At 52.8% G+C, this 15,588-nt stretch overlaps 1 protein-coding gene across 2 annotated transcripts in view; it reads right to left on the minus strand.

The window, feature by feature from the left end:
• The window catches only part of PNPLA7 (patatin like phospholipase domain containing 7), a 63,496-nt gene that overhangs the window by 4,609 nt on the left and 43,299 nt on the right, over positions 1-15,588 (minus strand). For both annotated transcript variants that reach the window (XM_039220739.1, XM_039220740.1), the window contains exons 23-27: positions 11,079-11,142; positions 10,757-10,925; positions 9,582-9,764; positions 8,683-8,801; positions 1,585-1,741 (exon numbers count right to left, since the gene is read on the minus strand). In XM_039220739.1, coding sequence (XP_039076670.1) covers positions 1,585-1,741; positions 8,683-8,801; positions 9,582-9,764; positions 10,757-10,925; positions 11,079-11,142 — 692 coding nt within the window. The remainder of the gene's footprint in view (positions 1-1,584; positions 1,742-8,682; positions 8,802-9,581; positions 9,765-10,756; positions 10,926-11,078; positions 11,143-15,588) is intronic.

Here is a 15,588-nt window from a genome sequence, read left to right on the forward strand (position 1 = left end):
GTGGGGGGGGCCCAGCTGAGGGGGAGCTGCCCCCCACTGTGCTCACACTGAGATGAGCAGAGGCCAGACTCTGCCTCGGGACAAGCAGAGGGAACACGTGTGCTCCTAGAGGAAAGGGACCCAGGACAGCAGGACACCCCGGGGCCTCCCTGGTTAGCAAGGCCCTCACTCCTGAAGAAGTCCCTGCCCAGCACCAGAGAGCCTGCAGAGCCGAGCCTGGCGCCCCACGGCCGCGCCCCCTCAGCATGGCAGGAGGCCGAGGCCCAGGCAGACAGGCGGGGACAGAGGACTGCCTGGAGGCGGAGTCCCACAGCCCATTGCTCACGGGGGACAACGGGGCACCGGGCCCAACGCTCCCTGGCCATCCCCACGCCTGCACCGGACCAGCCGCGGACGGGAAGGGACACGTCCTCCTGGCCCGTGAGTAGACCCTCACAAGGCTGTGGCTGCAGCACACTGTCCCCACACCCACTGTTCTCAGAGGCCACCTTAGTACGAGCTGTGTTTGCCCCGAGACCCCTCCTTGGAGCGGCCCACTGAGGGGCATCCAGGGTGGCTCATTTCAGGGAAAGGGGTGTCTCTGGAACAGAGATGATTTCGGGGCCACATGGATGGGGCAGAGAGCCTTCTCTGACAGCTTCTGCCACAGAAGGTTACCAATTTTCTTTTCTTTTTTAAAGGAAGAACTCGAACACTTTTGACCCCACTCATGGTTTCGGCCAGCGCTCTGTCCTGCTCCAAGGAAAGCCAGCGGAGCTGTGACAAGGGCACAGGGCACCTTCAGGACAGGGCTGAGCTGGCCTCCCTGCCAGCCTCCAGTCTGCCAGCGGGACCTGCCGCAGCGAGCTCAGCCATCACGGGCTTCGTGGGCGTGCAGTCATCAGGGGCCAGCTGTTAGCTACTTTGTCTTATTTTCTGTCTTCCCGATGCCCTGGCCTGTGGGCTCTTACACACCCGGGGAGAGGCTGCCCCCTGGCAGGGCTGGCCAGTCCCTGGGGACAGCAGAAGCCTCGCCCGCTGGGAGCGTCTCTCGTGCGAACCAAGCGATCCAGAGCCCCCCTCCCCACCCCTTCTTTATCAGATACACCCTCACACCAAGCCAATAATCCTCGCCTAAATCAACCGGGGGCCCGGCACCGCCACCCACTGGGATTCTTCCAAAAGCCCACCTGAAGCGGTTTGCCCTGCGCTCCCCTGCCTCTCCCACGGAAACCCCAAGAAGGGCTCTGGGCTCGGCCTTCCCCTTGCTCCTCTCCGCTGCCCCGTGGGCATGGGTGCTTCCGTGTGGTCCTTGGGGTGGGGAGCTAGAGGTAACGGGAAACTTTCCCTCCAGTGGTGCTGACCTCTCGGTATTGCCCTCAACCACCTTTATACGCTAAGACCAGGCACCAACAAGAGGCAACTTCCCAACACTGATGTCTTTGCTTCCTTTGTGCTCCCCACGCCCCCACCACCCCACAAACCCGCTCTGAGGCCAGAGCCCTGCAGAGCATAATCAGCGGCCAAAGGTCCCGATGCCCCCCTGCCCCCCGCAGCACCACAGGGACCTGGTGCTGAGGTCCAGGGAAGGCAGAGGCCCCTCACCTCAGCCCACTGCTTGGCCCGGATCCGTATCTGGCTGTAGTTCCGCTCCTCGGAGTACAGGGCACCCATGAAGGCCCCGATGGACGTCCCTCCAACCATGTCCACAGGGATGCCACACTCCGTCAGGGCCCGGATGATGCCGACCTGGGCACAGCCTCTATGCCAACCAGGAGCACAGAGCAGAAGTAAGCACTGTCACCAGGAACAGCACCTGCTGTGTGCTGGCAAAAGGGCCCAGAGACGGTCGTCCCCAGCCACCTCCTCCTCCTCAGGTCCTGCCTCACAGACACGGCCCCACAGAGGGGCTGTGGCCATTACCGGGATGCCTCTCAGAGCCTCGGCAATTGTGAGGCTGACCAGGCTTTGCTCAGGATGGGAGGGCGGGAGACAAACTGAGGGCCACCGCAACGGCTCCTGGTAAATAAACGCCCAGAAGGCAATACCCCAGAGGGTAGGGGGAGGGAGACATGGATGAGCCCCCACAGGGATAGGAAAGCCAGTGTCTGACTGAAGTGACTGCCTTGAGCCTCAAGCCACTGTTACCGTTTCTCATATATGATGCCCACCAGAAAGTGCCAATCACAGAGGAGACGGGCAGTGACCACAGCCGGGAGGACCCAAGCAATGGGGGCCCAGGGGGGGCCAGGCCACGGGGCCGCGGTGCAGGCTCCATACAACTGTGCCTAGAGTCCCAGGGGCCAGAGGGCGAGCAGCCTACACGTGTGATGGGGAAGGAGTAAGCGAAGCGCGGCGTGCACATACAAGGGACACTGCTTGGCCTTAAGAAGGAAGGAAATTCTAACACAGGCTACCACATGGATGCACTTGGAGATGCTGCACTCAGTGAATGAAGCCAGACACAGAAGGACAAGGACTCTCCTCACATGAGAGACCTGAAGGGGTCAAGCTCACAGAGAGTGGAGGCTGGGGACTGGGGGTGGGGGTCAGGCTGGGGTGTAACGGGGGCAGAGGTTCAGTTTGGGAAGATGGAAATGGTCCAGTGCTGAGTAGTGACGGTTGCGCAACATCATGAATGTACTTCATGTAACTGAATTTCACATTCAAAAATATTTATAATGGGAAATTTTATGGCATGCATATTAAAAAAATTTTTAATGTTTATTTTTGAGAGAGAGAGAGAGAACGGGCAGGGGAGGCGCAGAGAGGGGGGAAACACAGAATCTGAGGTAGGCTCCAGGCTCTGAGTTATCAGTGCAGAGCCCAGCGTGGGGTTTGAATCCATGGACTGCGAGATCATGACCTGAGCTGAAGCTGGACGCTTAACCAACTGAGCCACCCAGGTGCCCAGCATGGCTTATTTTTGCACAATTAAAACAAATTTAATATCACCACACACAAAAATACTCAGGTATAATGCTAAAAAATTTTCAAGAAATTCAAGACAAGACTGATAATTTGGCACAGAACTGGAAACTATAGGAGAGAGCCGCGTACAACTTGACAAGTGGAAAATACAGTATCTGAGGTGAAGACCTCACTCAATGGGTAAGCAGCAGACCAGGCACACTGGAGACCCATGAGGCATGGAAAGGGCAGAGGAGGACCCTCACTGAGCCCCAGGACACCCCAGAACGGACATGGAGACCAGGCTCCTTAGAACAGATGTATGGGAGCCTGAGCATGTGTCGGATCTGGCAGAGGAGCCCAGAAAGAGAAGGGGACGGACAGAGCGGTACCTGGACAGAGGGCGGTCTGGTGCAGCCCAGGAGGACTGGCCTCTCTGTCCTGAGGTCACAACAACTACAACCCTTAATTTAGGAAAAAAGGAACAGTTTAAATCAAACAAGTCAAATGATGGAAATAATAAAGGTAAGAGCAGAAATTAATGAGCCACACATACACAAAACTCAGTACAGAGGCCCAACAAAGCTAAAAACTGGTGCTCGGAAAGGACTAGCCTCTGGCCCCTCCTGCGAGAAAAGGAAAGGCGGGGGGCGGGGGGGTGAGGAGTGAGAAAGGGCGCATCTGCAGAGATGCTCCAGTTGCACAAGTGAGAAGTAGGTGTGAACCTCATGCATAAGTAGGAAAATTCAGATAAAATGGACATATTCCTAGAACAACGTAATGTGCCAAATCTGACAGAAGAGATTCTGAATTGTACTATAACCATCAATATAACCAAACCTTTCATTTTTAAATCTTCACAAAGAAGACTGTATGTCCAGATGGTTTTACTAGTGAATGCTACTGAACGTATAAGGAAGAGTAACACAAATCTTACATAAAGCTTTCCAGAGAATAGGAAAAGGGGAACTTCCCAACTCAACTCCGAAGCCAGCAAGCAAACCTACGTGCAGTGCAACCTCACACAGCTCCACCCTCACGGGAGACCAGCAACACGCAACACGTCACGGGCCGACGGGTGTGTCCTCAGAACACAACCTCAGTTTTTATTTAAAAATCAATGTAATTCACCACATTAACAGAATAAAGGAGAAAAATCACATGATCATCTCAACAGATATACAAAAACAACCATCCACGACACACACTCAGCAAACTGAGGAAGAAGGGCACTTCCTCGATCTGACAAAGGGCACCACAGACACCACAGCCAAGATCATGCTCAGCGATGACCGTGAGTGCTCTCCCTCCCACGGGCAACAGGACAAAGCGTGTGCGCCACTTCCACTCAACACGGTGCTGGAAAGTCTAACTGGTGCAACAAGGCAAGAAGAAGAAACAGACATACATGTATTTTGGAAAGAAAGATAAAAACTGGCTTTATTCTCAGAAGATACAACTGTGTATATAGGAAATGCAAAAATAAAAATAAGAAAGTCATTAGAATAAGTGAATTTACCATGGCTATAAGACACGGAGCATCAATTTACAAATATCAGTTTCATTTCTATATACTGGCAACAAACACTTTAAAAGTGAAACTTGAAAGCAATTTACACCAGGGGAAAAAAATCCCATAAAATACTTAGCTGATTCTAAAAATTTACATGGAAATGCAAAGGACCTAGAAGAGCCAAAAACAATTTTGAAGAACCAGAACTCAAGAATTTGCAGAGTCTGATTTTAAGATTCACCATAAAGCTATGGCAGTCAGGACAGTATGATGGTGTCATGAAGGACAGACATGACAGAGCCCACACACTCTGGGGACACAGCAGCCACAGGGAAGGGACAGTCTACAACCAAAGGTGCTGGCCCAGCTGGATGACCAAATGAGGAGAACAGAGCCTCGGCTGGCACTAGAAACATCAGGTGGGTCACAGACCTGAATTCACAAGCTGGAGTCAGAGCTTCTAGAAGAAGGCAGAATACCTTTGTGACATTAGGATAGACAAGAACTCTTAGAACACCAGCAGACCAGAAGCAGTAACCATAAAAAATGGAAAATCACACTTCATAAAAATTAAAAACTGTTCATCAAAAATACCATTGAGAAAATGAAAAGTCAAAGACTGAGAGACAGAGTTAGCAATAAATATTATCTGGCAAAAGACCCTGTGTAGCAGAAAATGCCCTTGATGACAGTCTGGGTGTGGAATCTAACATGGAAGTAATTTTCCCCAAGAATTTCTAAGGGAAATGCTGCCATTGTCTTTCTAGCTTCCAGTGTTGCTGTTGAGATGCCCAATCCCACTTTATCTGTGAGCTGTTTCCCCTCTGGAAGCTGTGGGGGAGTCTGACTTGCATTCAGACTATATAAATAATTCCTCTGAACCAATAAAAAAACACAAACCACCAGTTAAACGTGAGTAAAGAATGTAAACGCTACTTTACAAAATGAGATACACACAGGGCCAGCACGCACACTAGCTCATTCGTCCCCAGGGAGATCACCAGATGCCCCCGCACACCCATTACAGCAGATCGAAATAAGGATGATACCAAGGGTTGGCAAAAATGTGGGAGCCTGAAATTCGAACACTGTTGGCAGGGGTGTAAAATGGCACAATGCCCCCCACGGCCAGGTAGCTCCACTCCTAGGTATTTGCGCAAGAGGAAAGAACACACATGCACAAAGGATTTGTACAGGGACAGGCACAGCTGTTTTCTCCATCATAACCCAAGCCAGGATTCCACAACAGGAGAGAAAACTATGAAAAAAAGCACTCAGACATTAGAAATATTTTAGCAGAAAAGATCAATCAGAGGATCCATTTGAGAAAAACCACCTAAAAGTAGAACATAAAGATGGATGGAAAGCGAGGGAGAGGAAAGAGCTGACTTCTGACCATCAGGAGTTCCAGGAAGAGAGGACAGAGTGGGGGAACATCACAAAACATGCCCCAGAGTTGAAGTTCACGATTTCCAAATCTGGAAGGGCCCGCTGGAGCCCACCCAGCCCAGTGGACGAACACACTGCCACCAAGACACACCAAGTCCCTTCAAGGACAGGGATAAAAAGCTTCCATGTTGGATTCCACACCCAGACTGTCATCAAGGGCATTTTCTGCTACAAGGGGTCTTAAAACTTTTACTTCCCAAACGTCTTCTCTTAAGGAAATGTCTATAGAGTATGAACACTACCCAAATAAGGAATACGTCAAGAAAGAGGAAGGCGGGGCGCCTGGGTGGCTCAGTCGGTTAAGCATCCGACTTCGGCTCAGGTCATGATCTCACGGTTTGTGGGTTCGAGGCCCGCGTCAGGCTCTGTGCTGACAGCTCAGAGCCTGGAGCCTGTTTCGGATTCTGTGTCTCCCTCTCTCTCTGACCCTCCCCCGCTCACACACTCTCTCTCTCTCAGAAATAAATAAAAAGCATTAAAAGAAAAGAAAAGAAAAGAAAAGAAAGGAAAGGAAAGGAAAAGAAAAGAAAAGAAAAGAAAAGCAAGCAAGCAGGCAGGCATGGGATCCGGGAAATGGAGTTGAACACGGGAGAGAGAGAGACCAAGAAGTTCCCAGGATAACAGTGAAGGGAAACCCCAAGACAACATTATGGGCAGAGCCCAGAGGCGAGGGGGGACCTGGAGGGGGTGGCTCCCACAAAAAGTGAAGCAGAGGCCACCCAAGATGGTGAGCACGCTGATAGGAGGCTGATGCTCTAGGACAGTGTCTGGGCACCAACTAATGATGCCCAGGAAACAGCAAATGGCAATTGCAACAATTATTAACTCCAGGGAAGGAAATGTAGCCGTACTATGCACTGTGGTGTGACTGAGCCTTGCATAAGCACCACTGTCATGGTGACAACTAGCCTGACCAGCATGGGAACCACACTGTGAACCGAGTGATGAGGGACAGTGAGGAGGGAGACTGACAGAAGACAGGTGACGGATGGACGGACAGGCGGACAGATGGATGACAGACGACAGACAGATGAATGAAAGATAAACTGTGTGTATGGGGGGCTGGGTTAGGAGCTCAATAATCTAAAACTGAAAGAACAGAACAGCTTTGCTGTTGAGAAATGATGGGTAGAGAGCTGATGATGCTCCAAGCTGGGCTGTCTCTGGGTTTGGTGCTGGGGCGAGATGGCAGAGGATGGCCTCAGGCAATGGCCACATGGCTATAGATTAAGTATTATTTTGACTAAAACTAAATTTTCACTGAAAATGCTGCTGATCGTGGCACCTGGGTGGCTCAGTCAGTCAAGCTCTTGGCTCTTGGTTTTTCAGCTCAGGTCATGATCTCACAGTTCATGGGATTGGGCCCCACATCGGGCTCTGCAATGATGGTGCAGAGCCTGCTTGGGATTCTCTCTCTGCCCCTTCCCTGCTCCCATGCACAGGTGCATGCTCTCTCTCTCAAAATAAATAAACTTATAAAAAAATTTTTTTAAGTGCTATTGATCACATCATCCTGGCCTACAAACCAGGTCCAAGTTTGAGTCAGCTCTGAGCCACCTCACTGTCCCACAGGGAGTAGGCTGGGTCTTGCCCTCCATCAGGCAACGCTAGGGAAATCACCCAGTTTTCTAGGCTCATGGCACTACAGGATGCTCGGATCACCTAAGACAAATGAGCCCCCTGCTCATGCTGCATCACTCAGGCCAGGCCGAGTCTGGGGGTGAGCAGGATGCCCTGGAGTGAGGAGGTGACTGCCCCTAGGGGTGAGCAGGGCTGGGGGCCATGTGTCCACCCACTCTCCTGTCAGGAAGGGCCTCAGGCCAGCCGCCTAGCCCCAGAGGTTTCCAGATGGGAAGTGCGGACAGGGGCTTGGACTGCTTCTTTGCATTATCTGGATCTTTTCTAGAGAAGAGGGTCTGGTTCCTCCTTGGCCTTGAGGCTGGACAGCATCTCTGAATGTGATTCGCCAGGTGTGAGCACAGGTCTGGCTCCACAGGCAGGAGACACCTTGGAGAGTCCCCCAGCCCCGACGGCACTCCTAGGGGGTTTCGGTGCTTCTGGACCCCCCCTCCTCCAGCTTACTTTGAAAGGGATGTTCTTGGGACCAGGAGGTGCTACGCCAGGCACCTTCTCCAGGGCCTGCGAAGGACAGGCCGGCAGCACCAGCAGCGCTGGGGGGTGGGGTGGCTCAGGAGGCCCTGCCTGCCTCATTTGGCCAGAGCGGGGGTGACATGGGGCATGAGGGACTCCACCCCACGGGGCACCCCTAGCCCAGGACCCAGCACAGGGATTGTGGGAGGCACTGCTCACACCTCCTCACCGTGTCCCGGGGCTCCACGTCTGTTCCGCGTGTATACGCCTCTTTAAGTTCAGGAGGAAGGAGGCAAGTGCCACAATGACAAACACAGGGTAGCAGTTATTTGGGTTACAAGTCCTGTAAGGAATTCATCAGCCCGCAGAACTGAAGAACGCTGTGCGATGTTTGCAAGCAGATCAGGACATTACTCTATAAAGTATGTATTAAAATGGAAAGAAACTCACCCGCAGCCCAGTGGAAAGACTGGCAAAGGACAAGAAGAGAGTTTTCAGCGGAGGAGGCTAACAGACAGGCAGGCACCTCTAGCAAAGACAGGCAGGACGCATCCACTGCACTGGCAAACGCCACAACCTGGGAGAGCCTATGGGAAGCGCCCAGGTGCTGAAACATGCTTGGTCATGCGCGGGGCCCATCTACGGGGACAGCTCCTGGGAGCAGCAGAGGCTGCCCGGTCAGCATCAGCGCGAGCACGCACACACACAGACACGCAGCTGCGGGTGGGGTGGGGACTCACCTTGCTCCCCCGCCCCCAAGCACCAGGGCGATGGCGTTGCCGGTCAGCACCCGAGCCAGGCGGGAGAAGTCTGAGTGCCGATCTGGGGGCCTCTGGAAGACTCGCTGGTACATCTCCACCTGGGAAAGGGGCCAGCAGACGGGGAGGGCTGAGCCCAGTTCTACACACTGTGGCCTGACCGGGGTGGTCCCCTCTACTCCTGACCCAAAGCTCTCTCCAGGACACAGCAGGGTCCGTCTGATACTGATGCCAGCAGCACCTTGATGCCTAGGTGTGCCTGGGAGGAGGCCCTCACAGGGCACATGGGTGAGGGGGCAGTGTGGGCAGATGGACTACACATGCATGTAGGAGACCACAGAGGCCCCGGAGAGCTATCCCCAAAGGGATACCAAGCCCAAACCCCAGCTAAGACCCTGCCAGCCACCAGGGTGGCCAGGCACTGGGGCCACTATCAGGACTCTGTTCACTGAGCTGTGGGGCCAGGTAGGCTGAGGCGTGTGGGTAGCCTCTGGGAACCCCAGTCCCCCAAAGCCCCCAGGGCTGAAGAGGCTCCCTTCCTACCCCTTGGCAGGCCCTGGTGACCTCTCGCCTGGCCCCCCAACTCTCTCCCAGGCTCACATGTCTCTGTCAGGCTGCATGCCTCCCCTCTGCGACCCCAAAGACGGACACCTGCTGATGGACGGGGGCTACATCAGCAACCTCCCAGGTACTGCTCCCAAAGCTCAAGCTCAAGCAAACGTGAGCTTACAGGGAAGCAAGCCACCCTTATCAGCGCCCCAGTGACCTCAGACTACAGAGACCCAGAGAAGGAAACGAGCCTCGCCAGCACAAGCAAGTCAGGAGGCTGTGTTCTGGAGGCTGGGAGTTGCCGTCGGTCCGGCCCAGCGCACAGGCCTCACCAGCTTGGGCAGGCTTCTCCGGGAGAAGACGCGGCGCGGGCAGCACAGGTGCAGGTGGCCGGAGCACCAGCTGCGCATGTTCAGCCACTCCACGGTACGGGACGGTGCCGGCCCTTCCTCCCGGTGCAGCAGCACCAGCTGCTTCTGGGCACGCACGGCCGTGCTCTCCAGCATGCGCTCCAGCTGCAGGAGAGCGGGGCCTGAGTCCTCAGTGGGACAGAGGCCCCACTCTGGACGCCTCCGCACACCGGCAGGGGGGTCAAGGGCAGGGCCCTGGCAGGCGGCACCCTGGCTCCATGAGCAGCTCAGCTGTGGTGCACGCTGCCCTTCAGCTGTCAGAGCTGTGACCCAGGGGTCTACCTGGCCATGGCCTGATGCACACAGAGCTAGGGTGCTGTTGGGGTGTACAGGAAGGGAGGGGCCGCCCCCCCATCTGCTTCCCTAACACCTCCGCATGTGCACACACTGCGACCTTCTCAAATGATGTATCTGCAAACACTCCCTGCATCTCTCCCTGCAGGAGAGGAACCCGCTTCAGAGATGGGTAATTTTTAGCTGCCCTGGGATCAGAGAGGAAGGAGATGGGGAATGTGGGCTAAAGGGAAGGCAAGCCTACACTTCATACCCTTGAAGCTGGAAACAGAGTGGGCTGACGATGTAACTTCACAGCTGCGAACAGACAGATGGTGGGGTACTCACAAATAGGAAACTAAACAACCATAGAACCGAGTGGAACAATATGGATAAACCTTAAACACCTAAGTATTGAGGGGGAAAAGGACATTTCACAGTGATATAAAATAGGGCACTATTTATATCAGATGTAGATCTGTAAAGCTGTGCTGTACACGCTCATAGTAAAACTCAGGAGACTCAACTTCACAAGAGGCCGCCTGGGGGCCACTTCAGGGTGCCTGCCCTGCTTTGTGCTAAAACCACCACCGCAGGTGAATACAGCAAAACGTTTTCAAATCACGCAGAGAAGCTAGATGGGTGTCGGCTTTTATTATGTCTTTTCCTGGGTTCTTGAAATATTTCATTCAAAGTAAAAGACCAAGAAATAGGGCTGTGAGGCGAGTGGGCCCTGACCAGACCCGGGCCAGCCTGCCTCCGCCACCCCCACCCGCCACCCGGCCCTCTGATGGCCCCGCCCTCCCACGGCCCCGCCAGGTTACCTCGCCCACAGTGGGCTCCTGCTCCCCCAGGCCCACAATGAGGATGCAGTCGGCTTGCCGGATGCAGCGCTGGGTCCACGGTGTGAGCGTGCTGTCCGCCTGGTAGAGCACGATCCGGTGGATGTCTTCCTGCTGCCCCAGCCAGCTGGACAGCCGGTACTCGTGGATGCTGGAAGGCAAGGACACCGTGGGGCCCAGATGCCAGAGCACGTGCAGACGTGGGAGTGTGCAGACGCAGGGGTTGCAGACATAAGGGGCACAAGCACCAGGGGACATGCGGGATGCAGATGCCAGGTTGTGTCCCACACAGAGGCTGGGGTACCTGTCCAGAGCAGCAGAGCCAAGGCGCTGTTTGATGTTGTCACTGGTCAGCAGTAGGACGGGGCCTGAAAACACACACACACACACACACACACTACAGAAAGCTGTCCGGGCAGCCCACTCCTTCCCTAGAGGTCTGCTCTTCTTGAAAACAATAAGTCTGTTCTTCTTTCAAAGAGGAAGTGCCTATGGCCTGAGGCCACCATTCCCTCTGCCCAGAGAGGAGACCCTTTGGATAGCTGAGTCCACCAGGTGCAGGTGTGGGTGCTGAGCGCAGGAGCTGGGAGGGCTATGCCAGCTCAAGAGCTCAGCAGACGGTAGCGGGGGCCTCTCTGAACCTCACTCTCCTTCCTTGAACAGGAAAGAGCATCTCTGCAACACTGACACTGTGTTTGTGTGTGTGTGTGTGTGTGTGTGTGTGTGTGTGTGCACGCGCACGCTGGGGGCAGGATAAGCACAGCTTGTAACGTGCAAGATACTATAATTCCCCAGATCCACGTGAGCGAGGCTGGCTGGATTCCAGTGCGGCGTGGTGGTGTGTTCACCCATGTGGAGATGTAGATCTTTTCGCATTTTGTGTCTCTGAAATCAGCATCTTTCATCTATGATGTCTACACGGACGCAGGTGTAGGCACCTGCCCAACCAGGAGGGCCAGCATCGGGATCTGCAGAAAAGTCACCAGGGGCTCACATGCTCTGGGGGCTGCAGGTGAGCACCCACGGCCCGCGGCTGGAGGAGACCCAGGAGTCCTGAGGGCTTTCTTGCCATTCCTGTGCTTGTACAGAGCTCTCCCAGAGCGGACAGTTAGGAGGGGAGAGCTAAGAAACCAAAGCATCGTACTTTAACTGGCAGCATCTGCGATCCTAGAGGCACCCAAAATAGGGAGTGTGTCTTACGATGATGGTGTCCCTGCTGAGATGTGGCCATTTGGTGTGACCCGTGGGAACACATGGACAGCTCGGACTTAAGTGGCAGAAGCTGGCTGGTGTAGGGAGGCTCTTCCTCTCAGGGGCTTGGGGCGAGGGGACAGGTCCAGCAGGGGCCTGCCCTCCTGCACGGGCCTGACGGAGGGATGGAGACCTCTCAGGGCTTGACTGCATCATGTGCCTGCAAGGGTGGGCCCTGCCGTGCACTGCAGTGACGCGTCCTGACCACCTCCTGGACAGGCAGGGTGCGATGGGACGCTCAGGCTGTGTCCGGCTGCAGGAGCACTGAGGCGTCCATCGCTGAGGCACCCCAGCGACCCAGGCTGGGTTCTGCCTCCCCACTGGTGCATGTGTCCTTGTAGAAACTCCTGAGTCCAGGGGGCTCTGAGGGGGCCCTCAGGGAAGTGTGGAGCGAGCAAAGGTGGTGTCTAAGCTCCCACGGCACAGGCTACGGCTATGGCAGTCAGGAGTGTGGCAAGCAACCCTGTCTCTAGGAGGGGTCTGCTTATGGCCAGGCAGTGGGCAGGTCCAGGGAAGGGAGGGGAAACAGGGTGGCTCATCCACACCCGAGTCTGTGGCCCTGTGGGGTGCAGCTGAAGTGGGTATCCAGCCAGGGGCTGCTCCCGCTCTGGCCTGGACAGTCACTGCTGGCCTGGCTGTTGGACAGCCTCCTTCCCAAACACTGGAAGCTGAGGAAGTGGAACACCACCACCTCCGAGTGCTGGAAGAAAATGGCCATCAGCCTAGAATCTTCCTTCAGAAGAGAAGGCAGCCTACAGAAGCCTGGGCACCTGACTTTCGGCAAAGGTATCAGCACGGCAGTGGGCCAAGTTCAGTCTCTCTAAAGGAGGGTTCTGAGTCGCTGAAGAGCCCTACAGACAAAGTGAACCTTGACGTCTGCCTCCTTAAATAATAACCCAAAGCAATCCCAAATAGATCGTGGATTGAAAAGGAAAGGTAAAACCACAAAGTGTTTAGAAGAACATCTTCATGACTGGGGACAGGATGAAACTCCTTCAGTAAAATAAAAAAAAACAGTAATAATATTAGAAGAAATTTGGGGGTGCCTGGGTGGCTCAGGTCATGATCTCACGGTCCGTGGGTTCGAGCCCCGCATCGGGCTCTGTGCTGACAGCTCTGAGCCTGAAGCTGTTTCAGATTCTGTGTCTCCTTCTCTCTCTGCCCCTCCCCCGCATGCTCTCGCTCTCTCAAAAATAAATAAACGTTGAAAAAAATTTTAAAAAGAAAAAATTTGGTAAATTGGTCTGGATTGGAATTAAGAAATTCTGTTTGTCAAAAGACATCATTAAAACAGATAAAAAAGCAAGCCATAGAGAGGGAAAGATACTTGTAATATTAGCATCTAAAAAAGGAACTCCACTGAGATCACACAAAAAATATACCCATCAACAAGGAAAAGATGACAACCAATAAAGATACTGGGTGACTTGACGGGCTCTTATGGAAGAGGGTGTCCCCATGGCCAAACTTCCTAGTCGCTGGGGAATATAAATTAAAGCTGTAACGAAACACCACTGCATACTCATCAAAGTGCACAGAAGCTAAACTAACCACCCAGAAGAACAGACCACACACCTCCCCAGGGGCATGCAGCACGTTTTCCAGGACTTTAACCACCGGTGCCCAGCTGGCCCAGTCGGTGGATTGTGCAACTCTTGATCCCAGGATCATAAGTTCAAGCCCCATGACGGGCACAGAGCTTAAAACCCCACAACATTCCCTAGGAAATGCTGTGAGGCCACAAAACAAGTCTTAATAAACGTTAAGACTGAAATGCTACAAGTATCTTTTCTAGTCATAATGGTATGAGAGTAGAAATTAGTAAGAGGAGAACCAGAAGAGTCACTGTGGAGACTAGAAAAAGTGGAGATCAGAAAATACTCCTGAACTGCCCAAGAAGAAACTACAGAAGAAATTAGAAAAATACCCTGGGACCAGTGAAAACACAAACACAACGTTCCAGCCTCACAGAGCAGCTGACGGGCGAGAAGAGGGGGCCCAGGGCTCTGAGCGCAGATGCACAGATCAGGAACCTAACATCATACTTGGGAGAGTCCCAACTGAACCCAGAGCAGACAGAGGAATGAAATAAGAAATAAGAGACTAGGACAGAGATAAATAAAATGGAGAATAGAAAAACAATAGAGAAAATCAATGAAACCGAAAGTCTTTTTTTAAAAGAATCAACAAAACTGACAAAACTTCAGCTAGATGAATAGATGAACAAAGGGGAAAAGAGAGAAGACTAAAATCACTAAAATCAGAAATGACAGCAGGGGGACATTATTGATTTTACAGAAATAAAAAGAAGCAGGGCACCCAGCTGGCTCTATTGGTGGAGCGTGCGACTCTTGATCTCAGGGTTGTGAGTTCATGCCCCACGTTGGGTGTAGAAATTACTCAATAATAAATCTTTTTTTTTTTTAATGTTTTATTTATTTCTGAGAAAGAAAGAGAGACAGCATGAGCAGCGGAGGGTCAGAGAGAGAGGGAGACATAGAATCTGAAGCAGCTCCAGGCTCTGAGCTGTCAGCACAGAGCCCGACACGGGGCTCGAACCCACGAACCATGAGATCATGATCTGAGCCAAAGTCAGATGCTTAACCGACTGAGCTACCCAGGTGCTACAAAAATAAAATCTTAAAAAACAACAACAACAACAAAAAAAACCCCAACTATTACGGGAAAGAAACTTCCTAAGTGTATTAAAGGCCATACATAGAAACCTGACCTGACATCACACCCGTGGCACGAGACTGAAAGCTTTCCCCTAAGATCAGGAATGAGGAAGGCGACCGCTCTCACCACTTGTATTTAACCTCGTGCTGGAAGTCTCAGCCAGAGGTGAGGCAAGAAAAAAAGATATAAAAAGGCATCGAAATTGGAGAAGAAGAAGTAATGTTACCTGAGCTTGCAGACCACATGATCATATACGTAGAACACCCTAAAGTCCACCCGAAACTGTTACAACTAATAAGAGAAGCTGTAGGACACAAAAATAACACACAAAACTCAGTTCTCTTCCTATACAGTGACAGAGGTTAAGGAAGAAGGCAAGAAAAAAATTCCATTTACGGCAGCATCAAAAAGAGCAAAATATTAGGAAAACTTAACCAAGGACACGAAAGACTCGTACACTGAAAACCACAAAGCACTGCTGGAAGAGATTAAAGAACTGACTTAAGAACGTGGGAGCACGTGCTGTGTCCACGGGCTGGAAGAGTGAACACCTAAAATACCAGCACCGCCTGGACTGAGCCACAGATTCGGCGCAACACCCGTCAGAATCCCAACGAGTTTTCCACAGAAACAGAAAAGCACATCCTGAAATTCATACGTATCTCAAGGGACCCCGAGTGGCTGAAAAATCCTGCAAAAGAATAAAGCTGGAGGCCCCCTGGGTGGCTCAGGTATTAAGCATCTGACTCCAGCTCAGATCATGATTTCACGGGTCCTGACTTTGAGTCCCACGTTGAGTGAGCTCGAGCCCCTTCTCTCTCTGTGTGTGTGCCCCCTGCTCACTTGGGCCCTCTCTTCCTTTCTCTCTCTTTTTCTCTCTCGCT

This window comes from Hyaena hyaena, unplaced genomic scaffold (genome assembly GCF_003009895.1).
Source record: "Hyaena hyaena isolate Hyena2069 unplaced genomic scaffold, ASM300989v1 scaffold_911, whole genome shotgun sequence".
Lineage (NCBI taxonomy): Eukaryota > Metazoa > Chordata > Mammalia > Carnivora > Hyaenidae > Hyaena > Hyaena hyaena.